Here is a 19,146-nt window from a genome sequence, read left to right as displayed (position 1 = left end):
AAAAACTTAGCAAGCATCATTTTAGTAGCTGCAATATAACCATGTTTGATTTTCTTAAAACATCATAAATACCGCAAATTCATAATTTCCCGCGTGAAACCATTTAGGGTTTGTTTAAAACTCTTATAAAAGAAAAAAAGAAAAAAAAATAAGAATTTAACAATTATTATTCCCAAAAATAGTTAGTGAAAATGAGATAATGAAACCACTTAGGGTCTGTTTGGAACCCCTAGAAAAGAACAGAAAATGAGAATTTGATCATTATTATTCCAAAAAATAGTTAATAAAAATGAGACAATAATCCATTATTTTTTGCTAACTATTTTAAAAATAATAATAATCAAATTCTCATTTTTTTTCCTTTTATTTTCCATGGGATTCCAAACAGACTTTTACAGTCATGGTCTGGCTTGAACTATGAATATTTGGCTTTTCCTTCGATTTCGTGCTTCATCAGTCAACCGAACATCTGCAATATACCTAACATTGACTAGCAATCAGTTGTTTGACATACTGATTTTGGACTGGATTTGGATAGTCGACTAGCATACCTTAAACAACAAAGACAATGGACCCCATGCTTCTCAAGACTAAAAAGATTTCAAGTGTATAGACACAATTTTTTTCTGTTTTTCCACAATTGATTAGACGAAGGATGATCACAAAGCCACCCGTACTGAAAATATTAGTCGAAATAATTACACACATCACAGGGTATCTTTCTGATTCAGTTTTGTACAAGTTCCGCTTCCTTCTTCCAAAATTTCAGTCTGAATGAGAGGTCCAATACATCAACCCACTGCATGAAAGAAATGGAATCCTTTAGTGGATGCAAAAAATTAAAAGAGTAGCCTAAAGAATGAAAACATGGAAATCGATCCAAAATATTGCTAATTTCACTTTTATTAGTTCCATGAATTAAGTGACACAAACCTATAATTAAGCGTGAATTATGAAAAACGGGCTTTCTGTAACCCCAACGAAAAAAAAGGTTAATCCAGAAAAGTAACTTGCAATATGTGAATTCTTGCATCAACATACACAGCTAACTGAAAGGACTTTCACATATTTTATTAGTTACCCCATTCTTCATAAACATCTAAGAGGTCATTCAATTTGATAGAAAATGAAGTGTTCTGAACATTCCAGTTGCTGATTACAATAATAACAAAAGAAAATTACATGTTTCAATCTTAAGAGAAGCCACAGTAAAGTTTTAAAGTTTTCTAATTCTACCAGGGATATATATTATTACTTCTAGGCTGGTGGGTAAGTATGAAAAACATAAGTATGCTTGCCATGTTTGGGTGATATGCCAGTGCAACTGCAATGGACTTAGCAAGGTTGGCATTACCTAAACCTGGGTTTCATAGTTCTGTCTAGTCGTCGACAAAGCAAATCAATTGAGTTAATCACTATGCAAATAAAATTTTCTAACTGTTTGCTATAATCAAGATATCAGCAGTTCTTCCAAAAAACTGTTAGTTAGCAGCAGTTGATTTGGTAGTTCAGCCATGCGGCTGGTTAAATTCTTAATACTGGATCAAAAGATAAGTCCGCAGAGTTCAATAAGCACTAATAAGAAATATAACTTTGTGTTTTATCAGAACAGCACAATTTAATGCTTTGGAACCAAAAAGACACACCTGATTAATACAAGCACACATTGCAACACGCCAGCAGTTCCTGTCCATGCTGAAGGACCAGATGTGGTGAGGGCATCTTGAATCAGTAGACCAACAGATGCAGCTAGAGAAACAAAGGAAACGACATATGCAAGGAACAGCCAGAGCTTTAATCTGAACAGAGAGAAACTCCAATGAGACTAAGAGAAAAGTTCTCTCTACCCAAAAAGCCTAGATATGCCAGATAAATGATGACAAATTCAAAGAAAATACCATGGAGGTTGCATAAACAAAATAAACAAATACCATGTCAAACATTAAGCTGCATACTAGGACATTGACAATTACGAGTCTATACCAGGAATTCACATCAACAGTCTTCAGGCTGAAAACAGCTTGTTTCAAATGAAATCATAACCTAATTCCAATTAATGTTTCTAGGATCTGAACCAGAATCTGGTCAACTTTCAGATCTGGAAATAGATCTCATGTGAAACCCAAAAATATATTTGTAATATGGCCTTTTTCCTAGTATAAAATGCATCTGGCGGTTGATCACCTAATACACGTTAATCATTCAAATGGAAAGGGGAGATTGAGGATGTCACAAGCCAATATTATATGACCAAAATCAACACTAGCATCTGGAGTAATATGAGTAAGTGTATACTAGAAAAGAATCTAGTCGGAGACACCACTCCCTAAACATGATCATGAAGGTACATAGGGACAATGAAAAGTTTCAGCACCCTGATGTTTAACAAGAAGCACATAGTTAGTAGCATTTGGTGAACACAGTTCACATGCTGAAGGACTTTCTGCAGTGACAACAGCAAACAACAGAAGTGGGGGCAAAAAGGGTCAGGGCATGCCATGATTTCGTTTGAAACTGGATTGCTCAGTGATCCCCTTGAATGGAAACCATGCACATCATGGGACCAAGTCCTGGTCAACACCTTACCAAAGTTCTTAAAAAGACAAGATAGATTACCCCTATCCACATCTCATGTAGCACCAGGTATTGGGTGCAATTACCAGAATCTGCTGATTCCTGAAAGGTTTCTCGAGTATTTAATAGGACAAATGAAATACACAGCTACCGAACAAGAAAGAGAACTAGACAATTTGAATGTTTATCTTGGCATCAGTTGAATGTATGAATGGCTGACCTGAGCTACATTGGCCAGCAATGTGAGTGTCCATCACAGCCAAAAAGAGAAATAGAAAACATTTCTTCAAAAGAAAAGTAGGAAACATCTCTGCACGTATCACTTATTCCCTAAGAAAGTAAAAAAAGGAACAGAAAATCAATGAAAATTCAGGCAACCCCTAACATCATCCAAACTGGTAACAGAGCGGTAAACTTCTGTGGAGTGTTGTGTGTGAACAGAATTGGTCGTTCTAGTTTGATATGGTTCAGTAATGTCTACACAAGGTAAAAGAAATACTCCGAACACACGTCCAATTGGAAATCACTCTTATAAACTGACGTAGAAACCATATGGAATAACCACAACCTAAGCATTCTCACATACAGTGTAGATATGTGGCACTTAAAGCAGCATTCCACACACCACTTGGAAAAATTTGACTGCCTGGAATTCATAACACACGCTACTATACTTAAATAGCACATTAAGTTCATCTCACCTTAATTATTCAAAAAAAAAGTTCATCTCACCTGACATTAAGTAATTACTTGCAGTACACTTCACAACATTAGCTGGTCCATGTTCAAAGCCAACATTTTAGCTTGAAGTATCAATTACTACGTAGATTTACATTAATGACGCAAGCAGAACATCCCTTGAGAGCAAATACCTCAACGCGCCCATTATATTTTTTGGGTAGATTATGCATATGATTATACAGAATTCAAACTCAAAATCAAAGAATCAGATTCGAGCAAGCATTGTCCATTATTACCAATCTCGCTAGAATTTTTCCTTCTCGATTCGACCCTCATGCGTTTCACAAAAATAAGCAATAAATTTATGGGTAAATACTTAACAAGTTTATTGAAAAACGGGATTTTGAGCAAAACATGAAACAATAGCCGAAATTGATCAAAAGAAAATAACCTAACCTCCACTCGCCTTCCTCGTAGGGGGAGTAATCAATGTCTTCCTTTCTAACGCAATTGAACATCAAAGCCGCGAGAGAAGCAAAAATTCCTGCAGAATTAATCGTTTTAACAAAAAAAAAAAAAAAAATTCCAATCAAAGGAATGCCGACGAGAATGAAAAGAACCCGAAAAAGTACCAGGCAAATAATGAATGAAGGAAATTTTGACGGCGCTGCAAACGACGGCATCGACCCAAAACCACCATCCCGCCCCGAACACGGCTCCGGCGACGCCGGGGCCGAAGATCGCCCACAGGTCTGCGAAATCCATGCCCTCACCAGCAGAAACCGAGAGATGCGGCTCAGGGGAAGGCAGGTAAGAGGTACGAATAACGAAGTAAAATTTATTAATTCTAACACGTAATATGCTAATTGTAATTTATATTTAAGATTGATGATTAATATTCATTTTAAGAAGTTGATTCCTATCTCCTTGCTCCTTGAGATAGATAGAGAGTCTCTCCTACTTCCCTTTCCCTCTATCAGCTCAGAGGAAAGGATAACCACACTACTCACATGGTTAAATTCTAGCATAAATTGCCAAATTAGCCTCTACATCAACCTTTGGAAGGTAAGTACCTCACTCTTAAATTACTTTTGTGTCTCTTGATGTTTAATTTAGTAAGTTATATTTGGGTGTACTTGGAACACAGGTATTCTAGTTCATGTATGATTGTAAGTGTGATAAGTGTTTATAAATAGAATGTTGGGGGAGGAAAATATAATGTTCATCCAACATTTTCCTGCTTCCTTTCTTCTCTCCCTTATCCTTGTCTCTCTCTTACATGTTCTAAAGTTTAACATAGTATCTAAGGAGCGTCGATCCTGAGATGGAGAAGGAAAAGGAGATGGAGTAGAAGAGGAAGGAGATGAAGAAGAGAAAAAAAGTTTTCTTTTGCATGCGGTGTTTTTTCCTCATATTAGACCAATCTTTCTTCAATTTTTGCATTATCATCCTCAAAAATTTACAAACGATATATTTCAAAATAAAATAAAATTGAGTCTAGATTCCAATGAAAAAAGGATTTTAAAAATCTTAATTTTTTATATAAAGAAATTGACACCTAAAATACTAAAGGTCAAGCAGTAAGAAAGTTGCAAGTAGAAAAAAAATTCAATTAAAAAAAATGCATAAAAATGAGATTTCATAGAGAGAATTACATGTAAAAGGAGATCTATAAGTCTATTTTTTAATCGAATGAATGAATTCATAATCTGATTTTTTTAGAAAGAGAGATTGACATTAGAAAAAGTAAAGGTCATGTTAGAAGTCTTTAGTAAGTGAAATATATAATTTTTAAAGTTGGATGTTTTCCTTTGCCTCCATGTTCTTCCCTTCTTTGAAAAAAATTCAAATTTCAAGAAATAAATCTTCTGTTTCTCTCTCCCTCTCTCTCTCTCTGTCTCTCATTCTCCTCTAGAGAGAGAGAGAGAGAGGGACGTGAGGAAGAGAAATTGTGGTCGGCTAAGAGAGAGTGAGACAGAGGAGGGAAGGAGGATTGGATTAAGTGATGTGCTTATTCCTCTCCCTCAACATGTATTTATAATAATGAATAACTCAAGAATTACATCAATGACCTTTACCCTAAGAAGGGAGGAAAGGGACCAACTTTTTAAGGATATATGCTACTTGCCCTTAAGATAAAACATGTTTGTGAGATATAATTTCAGTTTGAAAATTTTCTCGTAGGAAATGATAGTCTACCTCAATGTGTTTTGTTATCTCATGAAAGACTAGATTTGAAGCATGTGGATGGCTGCCTAGTTGTCACAGTATAGTTTGAAAAGATAAGTCTATCATAATTAAATAATTCAACATAATTAGAAGACTAACATAATTCATACTCAAACTCTTCTATGATGCACGTGATCCTATAATGAGGATGCCAGCTCGTGGTTATCATGGTGGGTCTCATTTGATCTTCAAATTTTCTAACTCATGTCAGTTTGTGTGATGACCTATCATGCCATCTCACATTCTCATTGTGGGTCCCACCAACTCCCGCAACCATGGTTGGTCCCACATTGTTTCGTAACTTAAACTGTACTCGGTGCATTTTCATGAACTTTTTTTTTGCAATTACTTTCTGGCTTTCAGAATGTGGTGTCTTATTCATTATTATGTATGGTGTTTTTGCCAACAAAGTTGGCACAAAGGTTGGGTTGTTTTCCGAATAATTATTATGAGGTCGTGAATAGGTGTACTCCTGAGCTGTCGTGGTATTTTTTAAAGAAGTGATGGAATTGGTATTAAGTTTCTTAACACATTTTGGGTAATGTAGGGCTTTTTACCATGGAATCACTGAGAGCAAATACGGGGTAAACCCCATCAGTGTATAAACATCAGATCACACATTACAAGTCTATGTAGCGTTCGAGATTGAGAGCTAAGAACACTTAGATGCATGCCCAATAGAAACTCTGTTATTGATTAAAAAAAAACTGCATATGATTTCTTAACCAAAACAAAGAAAAAGGCTCCTTTCAAATGTGATTTCCAAGAACAAAATACTAAATACTGCATATGAATTATTATTTTTAATCCTAACAAAATATGAACTCCTTTACAATTTTGAGAATTCCACTGGTGCAACAATCCCACTGAAGTTTATAGATACATTGAGAAACGAACCCACAACCTGATCAAAAGAACTTGGCAAAACCAAGAACTCGTAAGACATCACATGATCCCACTTTCTGCACACACAAACTATGAAGAAAGCGCCACCTGCATGCCTGTTTAAGTTAGATTGTCTGTAAATGACTCAAGCAACGTGGTCCCAACAATCAAGTCATAGGCCATTCCTTCCTGCAACCCATGAACAAGTGCTATAATTTAGTTGCATGTCAGGAAAGTAAGAGCCAGAGAAGACTAGCAATTGTTTAGAATTCATATCTGCATTTCAACTTTTCCAGTGCTACTTAAAACTGCCAGGTTTTAACATTTAATTATCTGTTTAAAGTCCCTTCCAAGAATAGCACTGACTATACCAAAGGGTTGTGAAGAACAATGACAGCATGTGTTTACTACAAATTTCCCACTTGATTCTTCTTGGTGGCACACATCACAGCTATGTTATATTCCCTTCCCTGTCTTTCATGATAACTTCCAGTTGCTCTAAAATTTCCGCAGTTAAATACAAGTGACTATAAACAGCAATCAGAAACTAAGACGTACCTGTGCACTGAGGAAGCGGAGAGCAGAAATCTCTGCAAAGGTCACACCACCAATAAAAACAACCAGTACAAGTGATCGTCTTCCATCACCTAACCTGTTAAATTTCCAGAAATGAATCACTGGTTACCACCAGTAATAGGCAATAACTAAATATACTTTGAAAAGAAAAATGGTCTTTTTCTTTTTGGCAATTCACCGCTAAGGTTTAAAAAACACAGGATGATCCCAAAGAGTCATTCAAAGAGGGGAAACAAAGTGTGATTTGTCGAAGTAAAGATAGTTGAATATATTGGAAAGACAGGCAATAGTGAGGCAGGGCTGAAAGTAAACCTGCTTGGAGGTTTAATGTTAAGGTTCCAAGAACGTGAGTTTTACAATTCATGCGCATGAATTTTGCTTGTTTCCTTTCAAATGATTATTTCAGGATTCTAAATGCTCATTTTGTAGAGAGCTGACATGGGGTACGAGTCACTGCCTACAGGGTGGCATTTTACTTCAAAGTATAAGGCATTTAGCTCCAAATTCAACCATGGGGTTTTGTCTTTCAAACCACTAACAGCAAGGCCATGGATCCACATAAACAGTGCCACAGCCAGTGCTATAAATAAGCTAGCATAGTTTTTATCCTAATATCAAATCTCTATCCTAACATATTATTTTTAGGTAAGCATTCATTATTTATTAGTTACAGAAGTTCCAAAGTATAAAACAAAAACAAGGGAATCAATTAAACTCATAGCAAAGTTTTACATCTGTAATACTTCCAGAAGCTAGTTGTTTGGTAATGGTATGGTAGGTTATATTAAGATTAACTCATTGAGGGTCCAAGTTCCCAAAAGTCCAAGGCCTTCATTTAATTTTTGGATTTGAAGTAACCGGGTTGGGTCTGCCAACACCTTGGAGTTGAATGAACCCAGCCAGATTATCCAATTGCTTTCTATTGTGAGGAAATGAGTGATACCTGGCGCAGATTGATCCAGGGTCCTGCTTAAAGGAGGGCAGCGCCTTAGAACACTGGATTTCTCTTTATGTGATTCGTTAACTTGGTATATGCTGCTGCCCCTTTCTCCACTGCTCCTTTGCTGCTGAAACCTGGAGATCCCCCCATAGGAGTTTCAGCCTCTCCCCTTGGCTTCCCTAAAGGGATTGGAAAGTGGATGGGCGAGCTCTCTTCCTTCCCCCTTTCCAAAGCTAGGCAAGTCCCTTTGGCACGTTGTGGGTATGGCTGTAATTTGGAGCATTAGGCTGGAGAGGAATGAGCAGTTTTCTCCAATCACTCCCTTTCTTACTGTCATTGAAAAATTCATCCACCTCACTCTTCATGGGCCCATTTGTCTAAAGACTTTCGTGAATACTCCTTTGCTAGCATTAGGCAGAATCAGACGATCATAGCCAGCTGTTGCTCCTCTCGTCAGCTTGGTTGGACGGATGACCACCCTGGTGGCTCCTTAAAGCTGAATTTTGATGGAAAGCTCAAGAGACAATCTGGGGCCAGGATGTATTGATGGCACTAGTAGAGACCACGGAGACCAGATTCTCCTTTATTTTTCAGGTCCTATTGACGAAGCGGATTCGATGATGGTTGAAGTGAGGGATGCCCTCAAAAGCCTCAAGCTTTTATAGAGATTACTTCTCTCTTCCGTTGGTTGTTGAAGGTGACTCCTTGGCTGTGGTTTCTTGGGGTAGGGGCTCTTCAGATCTCCCTTGGAGATCGACCAGTACTTCATCCAGACTTTTGGCCTGATTTGTTCATTGGGTACTTCTTGGATACATGTTCCAAGATAAGCCAATGCACTAGCTGATTCTCTTGCAAAAGGGGTGTTAAGTGAAAAAAAACCTCACATTGAGAAATGTAAAGAAAATTGATTTGGGATATAAGATAGAGTAATAGCCCTCCTAAGTGAATAGTCATTTTGGGATGGATCTTGAACCCATCTTTTAACTTGGTATATCAAAGCAAGCGTGTGCCAAAGCCTAAGTTGTGCTCCCCAAGTTACAATCTGTATGGTTTGTGCTCCATTGATACCCATGTTTCAGGCCTATTATGTGTAAGGCTGGACGTGAGGGAGATTATAGAGAGGGAAAAAAGTCCCACATTGAAAAGTGTTAAAGAAAGTTAATGAGTTATAAGGTTGAACAATAAAACTTTTAAGTGACTAGTCATTTTATGACAGAACCAGGCTCAATCCACCAGTGCAATCAGAGCAACAATTGTGCATGGGTCTTCGGGTCCGTCTGCTATGTTCATGTTTTTGGTCCATCTAATGACAAATTGTCACCAAGATCTTTCAAATGTGTTTTTTTTTGGGTACTTCCATACTCAAAAAGGGTACGAATGTTATTGTCTTTCCCCACAAAAGACAAATATCTCCATAGATACCATGTTCCTTAAAAATATTCCTTATTCTTTAGAATCTACAAAATCTCTCACCCCTGGCTACTTGATGTTGATGTCGTTGCCCCTATTCCAACGAGGACGTTCTTAGTGCTATATTTATTTCTACAAGGCCAAAACCATTGGAGGTGTACCAACACAGAAAGACTCCAAAGATGCCAGCCAAAGCCTCTTCTTCTCTACCCTTGGCAATTTATTCTTCACTGGCGGTTCCTATGGTAAGTGGTCAGGATCTTCCTATTACTATCCATAAGGGTGTGCGTACATGTACTCAAACATCCTATTTCTAAATTTGTGTCCTTCAACTCGCTATCTAGTTCTTTCAAAACCTTTGCTTTGTCCCTATCTTCTTGTTTTATTTCTCCTTTAGTGCAGGAAGCATTATCATTGTCCTGGATGGAAGCAGACAGTGGATGTAGGGAATTGGGATTTGAATTTTTAAGGTGGTGTGAGGGATAGTGAAACGAATAAGTTTAGTCAGCTTCTTTCTCTCCTCACACTATTATTTATCCCCTCTGGTGTTGATCAATTGAATTGGAAAATGGATGCTCCTGGGTTTTCTCAGTCTCTTCGTTTTTTACTCACATGTTTTAGACTCTAATGTATTCAACCATCCTGCATCTTCTTTTATGTGGTCGATTCCTATCCCTCCAAAAGTTCAGCGCTTTCTTTAGTGTGCTTCCAAGTGTAAGATTCTTACTACTGATCAGCTAATGTGTCGAGGCCAAATTATTGGGAATGCTAATTGTAAGTTTTGTGGCTCTTGTTTTGAATCTGAGAACCACATTGTTTTGAGTTGCTGTTTTCCTTTGCTAATGGAGCACTGTTTTGCAAAAAATTGGCTACACTTTCTATTTCCAGCTTCTTTCCCAGATTTCATGTTAGATTTCTTTATGAGACCCTTGCCAAAGTCTGTGAACTTTGCTATATGGAGCGCTGTTTTGCAAAAAATTGGATACACTTTCTATTTTCCAGCTTCTTTCCCAGATTTCATGTTAGATTTCTTTATGAGACCTTTGCCAAAGTCTGAGAAGATTTTGTGGAAGCATGTTGGAACAGCAACTATCTGATTATTGACAAATGGCTACATAAAACTCAACACCCAAGTTTAAGCTTCATGATCCTCTGCTTTCCAATCTTTAATTACAATATCAAAAGAATTTTGATTATCTACTAAATGATTAGCAGAACAAGGCGTTTCCCTCCAACAGCTTGTTGTGAAGGAAGTCCTTCTTTAGCAAGGTATGTATACTTTTTTCAGCTTGCAATATATATTCACACCTTATTTCAAAAAAAATATCAAAAGAATTCTCTCGTATACACTTTGCTTTCCTCTTAGCTATCAAAAATTTCTTAACAGCATGTAACCAATTCAGATAATTCGACCCATTTACCTTAGACGCTTTTATTTGAATACAATTTTTATTTTTTGCAGGCTCAGAACTCTTAATGGGATGGATTACTTCTCTAGTATCTGCCATAGTGATGCTCAACAACCTGCAACTATACCAGTAATGATATCAGCAAAGAATTCAATATTGCTGCCAAGAGAGCTTATAGAACCACAAAATCGCCTCCCATTTCTTTCCAGACGAAGTCCCCAAAGGATGTGAGTGAGGTAGGCCAAGAAAAGGGCCTTGTCAAATTCAGGGAATCAGTTCCAGCACCAAGATTAAACAGCTCCGTGAGTTTGTTTGGAAAACAAAGACTTAACCCGATCTTCTTGAAGAAATGTGTCCAAACCCATCAGGAAAGAGCAGTGGAGCAGGAGGTGGCTAACACTCTCTTCAATAGAACCACAAAAGCATCATAGAGGATTATAGACCACCATACCTCGTTTAGTTAATAGAAGGAGAAGTATGAAGGATGAGTACATTGGAGATTGTTTGATTTATTGATTATCAAACAACACTTGGTTCAACTTATTATTGGCTGTCTATTACTCGGCTTGACTCACTCACTTACTTTTCAAGCTACAATCTGCTATTTGCTATATGCTATCTGCTACCGGTTTGATTATAACCCTGGATTATTACCTTGGATTATCCTCAACTTATTACTTGGTACATAGCTTCCTTATTCAAGGATGGACTTCCAGCAGATTATTTTGTGTGTCCTTATTGCTTTTAAGGACTTTTACTACCTACTGGTTATCCGCTGCTATATAACTAACTATTTGGTACGTGTTATTTGGGCCCAAGCCCATTTCAACTGCTACTATTGTCTCTCTAATTGAGACATTACTATTGAAGAAGTACTTCTCGGTTGCTGATTGTTGTTAGCATTGGTTACTTTGATAAAGAAGAAAGCACATGGTGGCCCTAGAATATTATCTTCCGGCAATTTTACTCCTACTATTTGAGAGTTGGTGCCCTGTGAAGGGACACCGAGATGGAGGAGTTTATTATAACACTTCTGAGCAATGCCTATAGACCAACTACCTATAGAGGATAGGAGTGAGCCCAACATCCAACGTGAGTCAAGTCTATTATTCACCCAAGATGTGTTTTTTTTAGCTACCCTGAGAAAATGGGTAGACTTTGTGCCCCACAGTAGGGCTATTTTTCCGCCAGTGAAATTGAGCGGAAAGTATTTTTGACTAAAGTATGGAGTGATGTCTTACGGCTATGAGTGATTTTACTCTCTTATATTATGCCAGTTGTGGAGCCTAATCAACGGCTTATGCTGAATTGGTATGGGGATCGATCTTCGTGGTAAGGTTGTCATGGGGGTTGGAAGGGGAGCAGGGAGCCCCCCTCCCGGGGGTTCAGGGGAGGAGTCCCCGAAAGGTTCACGGTATATTGACTGTTGTTTCATTACGGGCAGTTTGGGGATTTCACTATTGTATTGCGGTTGCCCTAGTTTTCTCTTTATATTTGGGGCGCCGCTATTAGGGTTTTATCATCGAAGAAGGATCTTGAGTACCTGAGAGAGGTTAGAGAAAAAACACATGTAAATGTGTGCGATTTCTCTTGTAAACTATTTCATCTTTATAGAAGATTACTGCAACGACGGAAGACAGGACGTAGTCTCACCTTGAGGCGAACTTATATAAATCATGTTGTATTTTTGTGCTTGCTTTTTTCTTCTTCTTCGATTTTTATTATTGCTTTCGTTAGTTTGGAATTAGGGCGTCTAATTCCTAACAAGTTGGGTCTCTTGGAAAAGAAAAAAAAAGACCACCAGCTTGAGGGGGATTGTTGGAAGATATGGTGGACTGTCATTTTATATGAGAAGATCCTATACACCATTTTCAGCAAGTTGGGTGTTTATGATGTTCTCTCACCCCCAACTTGAGGGAGAGTGTTAGAGAATGGGCCCAAGCCCACACGACCAAGGAAGGCCCACACGTCCAAGTGTGTGGAAAATGGGCTCAAGCCCACAAACGAAGGAGAAGGCCCACAAGCCCACACAATGGTGGCATGATGGTAAATAAAGAGTCATCTCATAAAGATGGCACTGATGTAATTAGTTTGTGATTTATGTCTCTTATTCACTCTTCCTAGGGTAAAGGGTATTCTTGTAATATTAGTATTTTTGATATCTATAAATACAACTTAAGGGGGAGGGTTTGGACAAGTCCATTTCCCTAATCTTCCTCCTCTTTTCTCCAAATTTGTCACTCTTCCTCTTCACCTCCTAAAACCTTTTCTCTACAACTCTTCTTCTTCTTATCACCCCTCAATCCTCTTCTACTATGATTATACATCATGGAATCCCAAGTTTCAACAGTCTGGGTCAAGATCTTATTCCGGATTGCACTCCAGAGAAACAATTGCATTTTCAGCTACTCAGAGAGTTCCCTAGTGATGCTCACAACATGCTACTGGGCATTTCTCCCTTGCATCAGTCTGTTGTACGCAGATTGAACGATAAAGGTTTCCTTGTTAAATATTGTCCAAATCATTCCATCCTTTGCTTGAGATCTAAATCTCATCCCATTCAGGTCAAAGAGGAGGGTGCTGACTTCATCCGATTCATCATCTTTGATGCCCCTTAACTACACAAAACACCTTATAAACAACACCTATCAGACCCAAGAAGGTGTGCAGAGACTCTTGTGGGCCTCACACTTCACAAAAATACCTAGGCTATATAAAAACGCATTTGACACTCAACAGTCTTTTATGAATACCAATGGCATTAATTAATAAAAAACAACACCATAGAAGAGTCCAATTAGGTCTGCATAGAAATACCTGTGTCACAAACTAGTTGATGGGGGTAGGAAAACTTCAGAGTACTCATGACTTCATTAAATCCTTATAGGATAAAAAAGGGCACCATAATAACTACTTAGATAGCAGCATATGGCATTAGCCCTTAGGTTAAGGCACATAAGTAGATAAAGAACTAACCTTTAAGTTCTATTAGCAGAGGCAATTGAAAAGTCCAACCTGGAGAGAGGTCGAAGGCTTTAGAAAGGAAAAAACTCTGACTTTAGGCTTCGATTTACAAACCGGAATGCTCTGATACCATATAAAATAGATTGACTGAAAAAGAACTAAGAAGAAAGAAGAAGAAATAAAAGGCAGAATGAAGAAGAGAAGATTGTGTTGAGCAGCCTACTCGATGGGAGAGAAAAGTTGACCCATTCTCTTTTATTTGACTCTCACTTAAGTAATACTTTGCAAGTGGACAGAAATGCCCCTCATAAGAGAACTTACAATAAATGAATAAAAAGACCTTAGCAACCAGAATTTACAAGTTCAATCACAGCAGCCATAATAATCTGGACCATCTTGACTACAATATTACTAAACTATTCACACATGAAATTACAGAAACCCCTAACTTCTAACAGATTTAATAGTTGCATGCCCCTCGGAGTGCCGACTCCATGGCACAGAATCTTGCTCATGCTGGAGTTACTCGGTCCCACTTGATGTATTTTTTATTTTTTTAGTTAGCTTGTTTTTGTATATTCTTCTCTTCTTTGTAATGAATTTCTCACTATTTTGAAAAAATGACTGACATAAAACCAACTAAAGTAGAAGGCTAGCAGTACAAACCAAGCACACAAATGACTTATAGAAGAATGTTGATTTTTCACTAAATGACTATCTTTCTGCACTTTACATCCAATTTTTTTCAAATGACCCAAAGACTCTGATTAGATTATAACATGTATGTCGGCAGATCTGATCTCTTTCAATAAGTCGCTCATTGGTACTCCCTTTCCTGGGCTTGGAAAGCTTACGATCTCTGCTTGTATTGGTTTCATTCCATGGGGCTTTGGAATGAGCACAACCGCATGTGTTTTCATGCTAAAAGTGATTCCGCGGCAAGAGTTGTTGAACGTGTGTCGGGCCAAATCTCAGCGTTCTCCTCCTTCTTAGGCTCCTCTATCCGCGATAATTGAAACGACATGGCAAAGATGAGGTATGGAACCAAGGTCCCGGTCATGAAAGAATGGACCACCCCCCCCCCCCCCCCCTAGAGTATGGTTTCCTAAAGTTGAACTTTGACGGTTCTTCCCTCGGTAATCCCGGGAGTACTAGCTTTGGGGGAGTTATCTCCGATCCCTTCGGAAATCAGTGTTTCTCGTTTGCTGGCCCATTAGGCATTGCTGACTCAACATCGGTTGATCTCCAAGACCTTCTCAATGGGCTCCGCGTTTTCAGACACAATTGTAGTGACCCTCTTCACATTGGGGACTCAAAGGTGGTAATTGGTTGGGGCAAATATGCATCCTCTCCCCCGTGGCGCCATTGGGACTCTTTTCAGGAGATTCTTGAAATTGCATCTCAATTTTCTTGTATTTGGTCTCACATTCCGAGATCTGCTAATTCGGCAGCAGATGTGCTTGCCAAGATGGGAGCAACTCTTCAATGTCTTGTTGTTAGGGATTTGCTCTTCTGTCCTTTGTAATTTTCTCTATTAATATATACATCATTTTCAAAAAAAAAAAATGGTGAGCAAATTGAAATCCTCTGCAAGCACTAAAATATACATGTTTTGACAAAGTCAAGCTTTCGAAATATTGTTTTGGGAGGTATAAGCATTGAATATGGATCATGAACTTTTGAATACTTGAATCATTTTTAATATGTTTGACATGCACCTTTTGGTGCCCCTGGAGGAGGTTTAGATGTGCTAGTTCAAGGACAAGCAGAAGAAAAGAAAGGATGAAAAATGAGAAAGATGGAAACCATCAATGACTAGACCCACAAGACTATGGATTTAGCACTTAATAGATCATAATGAGGGAAAGGGATTCATGCAGCCAAGTGCAACAAAGTAGGAATGACAATAAATAACTTCGTTGATGTTCAAAGCATGATTGTCCCATCCCATCATAAAGACCACAATCCATCCCTTTAGCCAAAACAAACATATAAATAAATAAATATAAAAACAAGTTTTTAGAGGATTTGTTTGGGAGTTTTTATTTTGCTTCAGCATGCTGCAATGAAATGTCTTCAAGTTCGAAATCAGCCAAGCCATCTAAATAAAATAAAGGCAACTCAAGCTCCTGGGATGGTTTTGCATTTTTTGCACAACCAAAAACTAAAACTGTCCATATTAGCTTAAAGAAATTCTTTTTGTGGTACGAAATGCTTACCTATCAAGGTTTCCAGGAGTACCCTGTAGCATATCTAATGAAGAAGTTCTTGAATATCCACTCTGTTGATGGAGAACATACAAAATATACAAGGTGTTCATTTGAATCACAAAATAGTGTAGTGTCAATGTCGGAGCAAATGAGAAGGAAAAGAACTTACTCTTTTAAATTCAGAATGTGGTCCAGGCAACAGTTTCACAATCTCTTCAATAGGGCGCCTGAGCATCAATTTTATTAGGAGAACAAAGGAATTGATATACCAACAAGAGGAAAAACATCTTAACAAAAGCAAGTCTAGTTATATTCTAAACCAAATGCTGATTTACTTTAGATCTCACCATCCAGATCGAAGTGCATGTTGAACAAGTCGAATGCTAAGTGGTGCATATCCAGAAAAGACATGCAATATCATTAGGACTGCATTACAGACAAGTAGCTCAATTAATTAGTAATAATTTTATAAAAGCAAAAGCAGCATTATGCCCTAATTTTCACTTCAAAAGAATTAACTGAGAGAGTTAATGAATGATGAATGACAAGTAGTCAGGCTGAATCATTTGTTTTTTCAAATGGGGATATCTTATTAATCAGTAAGAAATAATACAAGACAATAGGGACCTTTCAATCAATAGGGCAGGAGCCCCCAAATACAAGAGTAGGGCGAGAGACAGTATCTTTGGCAAGAGAGTTTAAAAAAAAAAAAGAGAGTTAGCCATAGAGTTGGCTTCTCTGACAACATGCTGCCAAGAAAAATCAAAAGGACTGCATAAATCTGAATTTCCTCAAAGATGAATCTGCATGGAGGATTGGCTCTCCTTTTCATCCAGCTTATAATCGAGGCAGAATCCCCTTCGATGATGAGAGGCCCAGAAAGATTTTGGGAGACCAGCAGCACTTCCTGCCTTAGAGCTTTGAACTTCTTCCATTGAGTCTAAGTGTCCAATCTGGCCAGCCTAAGCCAGAAGGATCGATCCTTGAATCTCAGAAGACACCACCAACACCACTGGCCTTGGATTGCCTATTGAGCTACCATCAAAGTTAAGTTTGATGGAGCCCATGGGTGAAGAGGACCAAGGAACCAACACGGGGGATGGGGGCATTGAAAGAAGATATTATCCTCCAATATTTGCAGATCAATGAGAGGGGTATAAAAGGAAGAGACTTATAAACTTTATTCCAAGTAAAAGTTGCTCGAAATATTTTGTCAATCGGGATTGTTTTGGAGGATGCTATGCTGAATAGTGAACTGTTCTGCTATTTCTTTTTTCCCATAAATGCCATACGACGGCAGCCATAGCAACAGTCCAGAGATCAAGTCCCACTTTTGAGAAATTTTGTGAAACTCTCAACTGCATAAATTCAGAAAAGGAGGCTGGGAACACCCTTGCAGGCCGAATTGCCAAAATATGCCCCATGTTGAAGAACAATTATGGAAAAGCCTTACATGACTCTCACATGAATAAGTCTCAAAGAAAGAGAACTAATATGGTAGAGTCTAACAGGATTCTCATGGGAGGAAGTCTCATAATAGTTCAAAGGTGTTTTAGTTATTTTAGTTCTCTTTAATTATTGTTTAATTTAATTATAATTACGAGTTCTATTCTAAATGTACCTGGGGCTTGGGTAGTTTAATTCATTTTGATTCTATGTATTTCCTCTATTATATAGAGGCCCAATATACTCAAATTACAATATTCAATGAATTATCTCTCTTTTCTATAAATTTAATTGTATCAGAGCAAGTTTTGTGAATTGATTCGGTCAACTCACAAAAATAATGTGATACTTTTTTTATTTGTCATATCTATTAGTTTCAGTTTGTATTCTATCTTTTTCTTCTTCATTGATGTTTTCTTGTCCCAGCACCCATTTTTTCTTTGGAGTTCACACCTGTATACTGCACTTTCCGTATTGCAATTAATATTTTGACGAAAAGCTCTTTAGAGTCTATTTTCCAAACGCAAAAAGATTTTTTTTGAAATCAAAGTCTTCTACGAAGAGAAATCGATATATGAAGTAGCAACAGTCAAGTAGTAGGAAAGGTTTGAGTGACAACATAAAGCTTCATTCAAGACATTTTATGCTATCAATAACGAGATTTTATATGAGAATTATATCTCAAAAGAAAGCTCAATAAATCTAGTTCCTGAACCAATAAACTATTTCCCAATCTGATATTTCTAGAGAGAGATCAATATCAGAAGACTCAAAAGGTTATGTTGGAAGTATGTTGAAATTGGAATTTTAAACTCCATCCTCAAAGTAAGTTTGTGTTTCAATTCTGCTTGTTTTTCTTTTGAGTACATAAATTCTAGACTCCCAAGATTTTTTTTTTTAATTGCATGCCTCATCAATTTACAAGCATGCACATCATAGTCCTTTCTTCTCTATCAAAATCCTGTTTTGCATGTCGCATGTAGCAGCCATGCATGCCAAAGTTTTTCTTTTTTCTCTCCTGCCATTATCTTCAATTTGTATGCCATAAATTCACTCCTATATGGATGAAAATTCCTTTGAAATTCCATTTTCAATAAACATTTTTGCTGGACAAAATTAACTTTGTCTCCCACATAAAACCCTAAATTAAGCTGTGAGGTTGTTTTAAAAGAGAAACAAGGGAGAAGAAGGGTCTGTTTCTCATTTTTTATTAGTTTACTATTTTATTTTATTAACTTGCTGCATTGACGTCCAGGCTCGGCAAATTCAATTCCCTTTACTGCCCTTATGCATCATTGAGTTTTCCCCAAAGTTTGTATTTTTTTTTTTTGTCAATTGTGGTAAACTTTTTGCTCCCACTAACTATTACTTCATTCCTTTTAAGAAAATTTTAAAAGACATGATAGAAATATGGTCTTCTAATTTGTTTTATTCCTTCTTTTTGTCAAGACTAATCACTCTCATTAATTTATTAATTTGACGAGGACCTCATTTTTGGAAGTATGAGTGTTGCATTGTAGCCTCCTTCCGATTGATATATAAATGTTACTATCTTTTTGTTCCTCTAGTATCTTTTTCCCTTTATTATCTTTTATTTTTTATCACCCCAAAGCAAATGCCTATAAACCCACTACTTGCAAAGTATAGGAGTGCACCAATATTCAGCATGAGCCAAGTATTTTTATTTACCCAAGTAGTGATTTTTTCTGACTTACCCTTATAAGTGAGTAGTCTTTTTTTCATACCTAAAATTAGACCTTTTTTCTACCTTCGAAATTGAGAGGAACGTTTTCATACTTTGACCCATTTTTTTTTTTGAGAA

The 19,146-nt window shown here is 37.4% G+C and overlaps 2 protein-coding genes across 3 annotated transcripts in view; both read right to left on the bottom strand.

Moving 5' to 3' along the window:
* Nucleotides 1–525: 525 nt before the first annotated feature.
* LOC137937696 (uncharacterized) lies at nt 526–4,174 on the bottom strand. Its single transcript, XM_068782815.1, has 4 exons — nt 3,888–4,174; nt 3,712–3,799; nt 1,647–1,799; nt 526–799 (listed from the first exon to the last, which is right to left on the bottom strand). The coding sequence occupies exons 1-4, from the start codon at nt 4,018–4,020 to the stop codon at nt 766–768; spliced, it is 408 nt and encodes a 135-aa protein (XP_068638916.1). The 5' UTR covers nt 4,021–4,174; the 3' UTR covers nt 526–765.
* Nucleotides 4,175–6,233: 2,059 nt separating this feature from the next.
* Nucleotides 6,234–19,146, bottom strand: part of LOC137935968 (vacuolar protein-sorting-associated protein 33 homolog) — a 44,414-nt gene continuing 31,501 nt past the window's right edge. For both annotated transcript variants that reach the window (XM_068780425.1, XM_068780427.1), the window contains exons 13-17: nt 16,226–16,304; nt 16,048–16,105; nt 15,888–15,949; nt 6,928–7,021; nt 6,234–6,558 (exon numbers count right to left, since the gene is read on the bottom strand). In XM_068780425.1, coding sequence (XP_068636526.1) covers nt 16,299–16,304 — 6 coding nt within the window. In that variant the 3' untranslated portion in view covers nt 6,234–6,558; nt 6,928–7,021; nt 15,888–15,949; nt 16,048–16,105; nt 16,226–16,298. The remainder of the gene's footprint in view (nt 6,559–6,927; nt 7,022–15,887; nt 15,950–16,047; nt 16,106–16,225; nt 16,305–19,146) is intronic.

The sequence above is a fragment of the Aristolochia californica genome, unplaced genomic scaffold (assembly GCF_029961685.1).
Source record: "Aristolochia californica isolate CCGP_79_NKW_82.1479 unplaced genomic scaffold, dmAriCali1.0.hap1 SCAF_7, whole genome shotgun sequence".
Lineage (NCBI taxonomy): Eukaryota > Viridiplantae > Streptophyta > Magnoliopsida > Piperales > Aristolochiaceae > Aristolochia > Aristolochia californica.
This window is presented reverse-complemented; position numbering and strand designations above follow the sequence as displayed.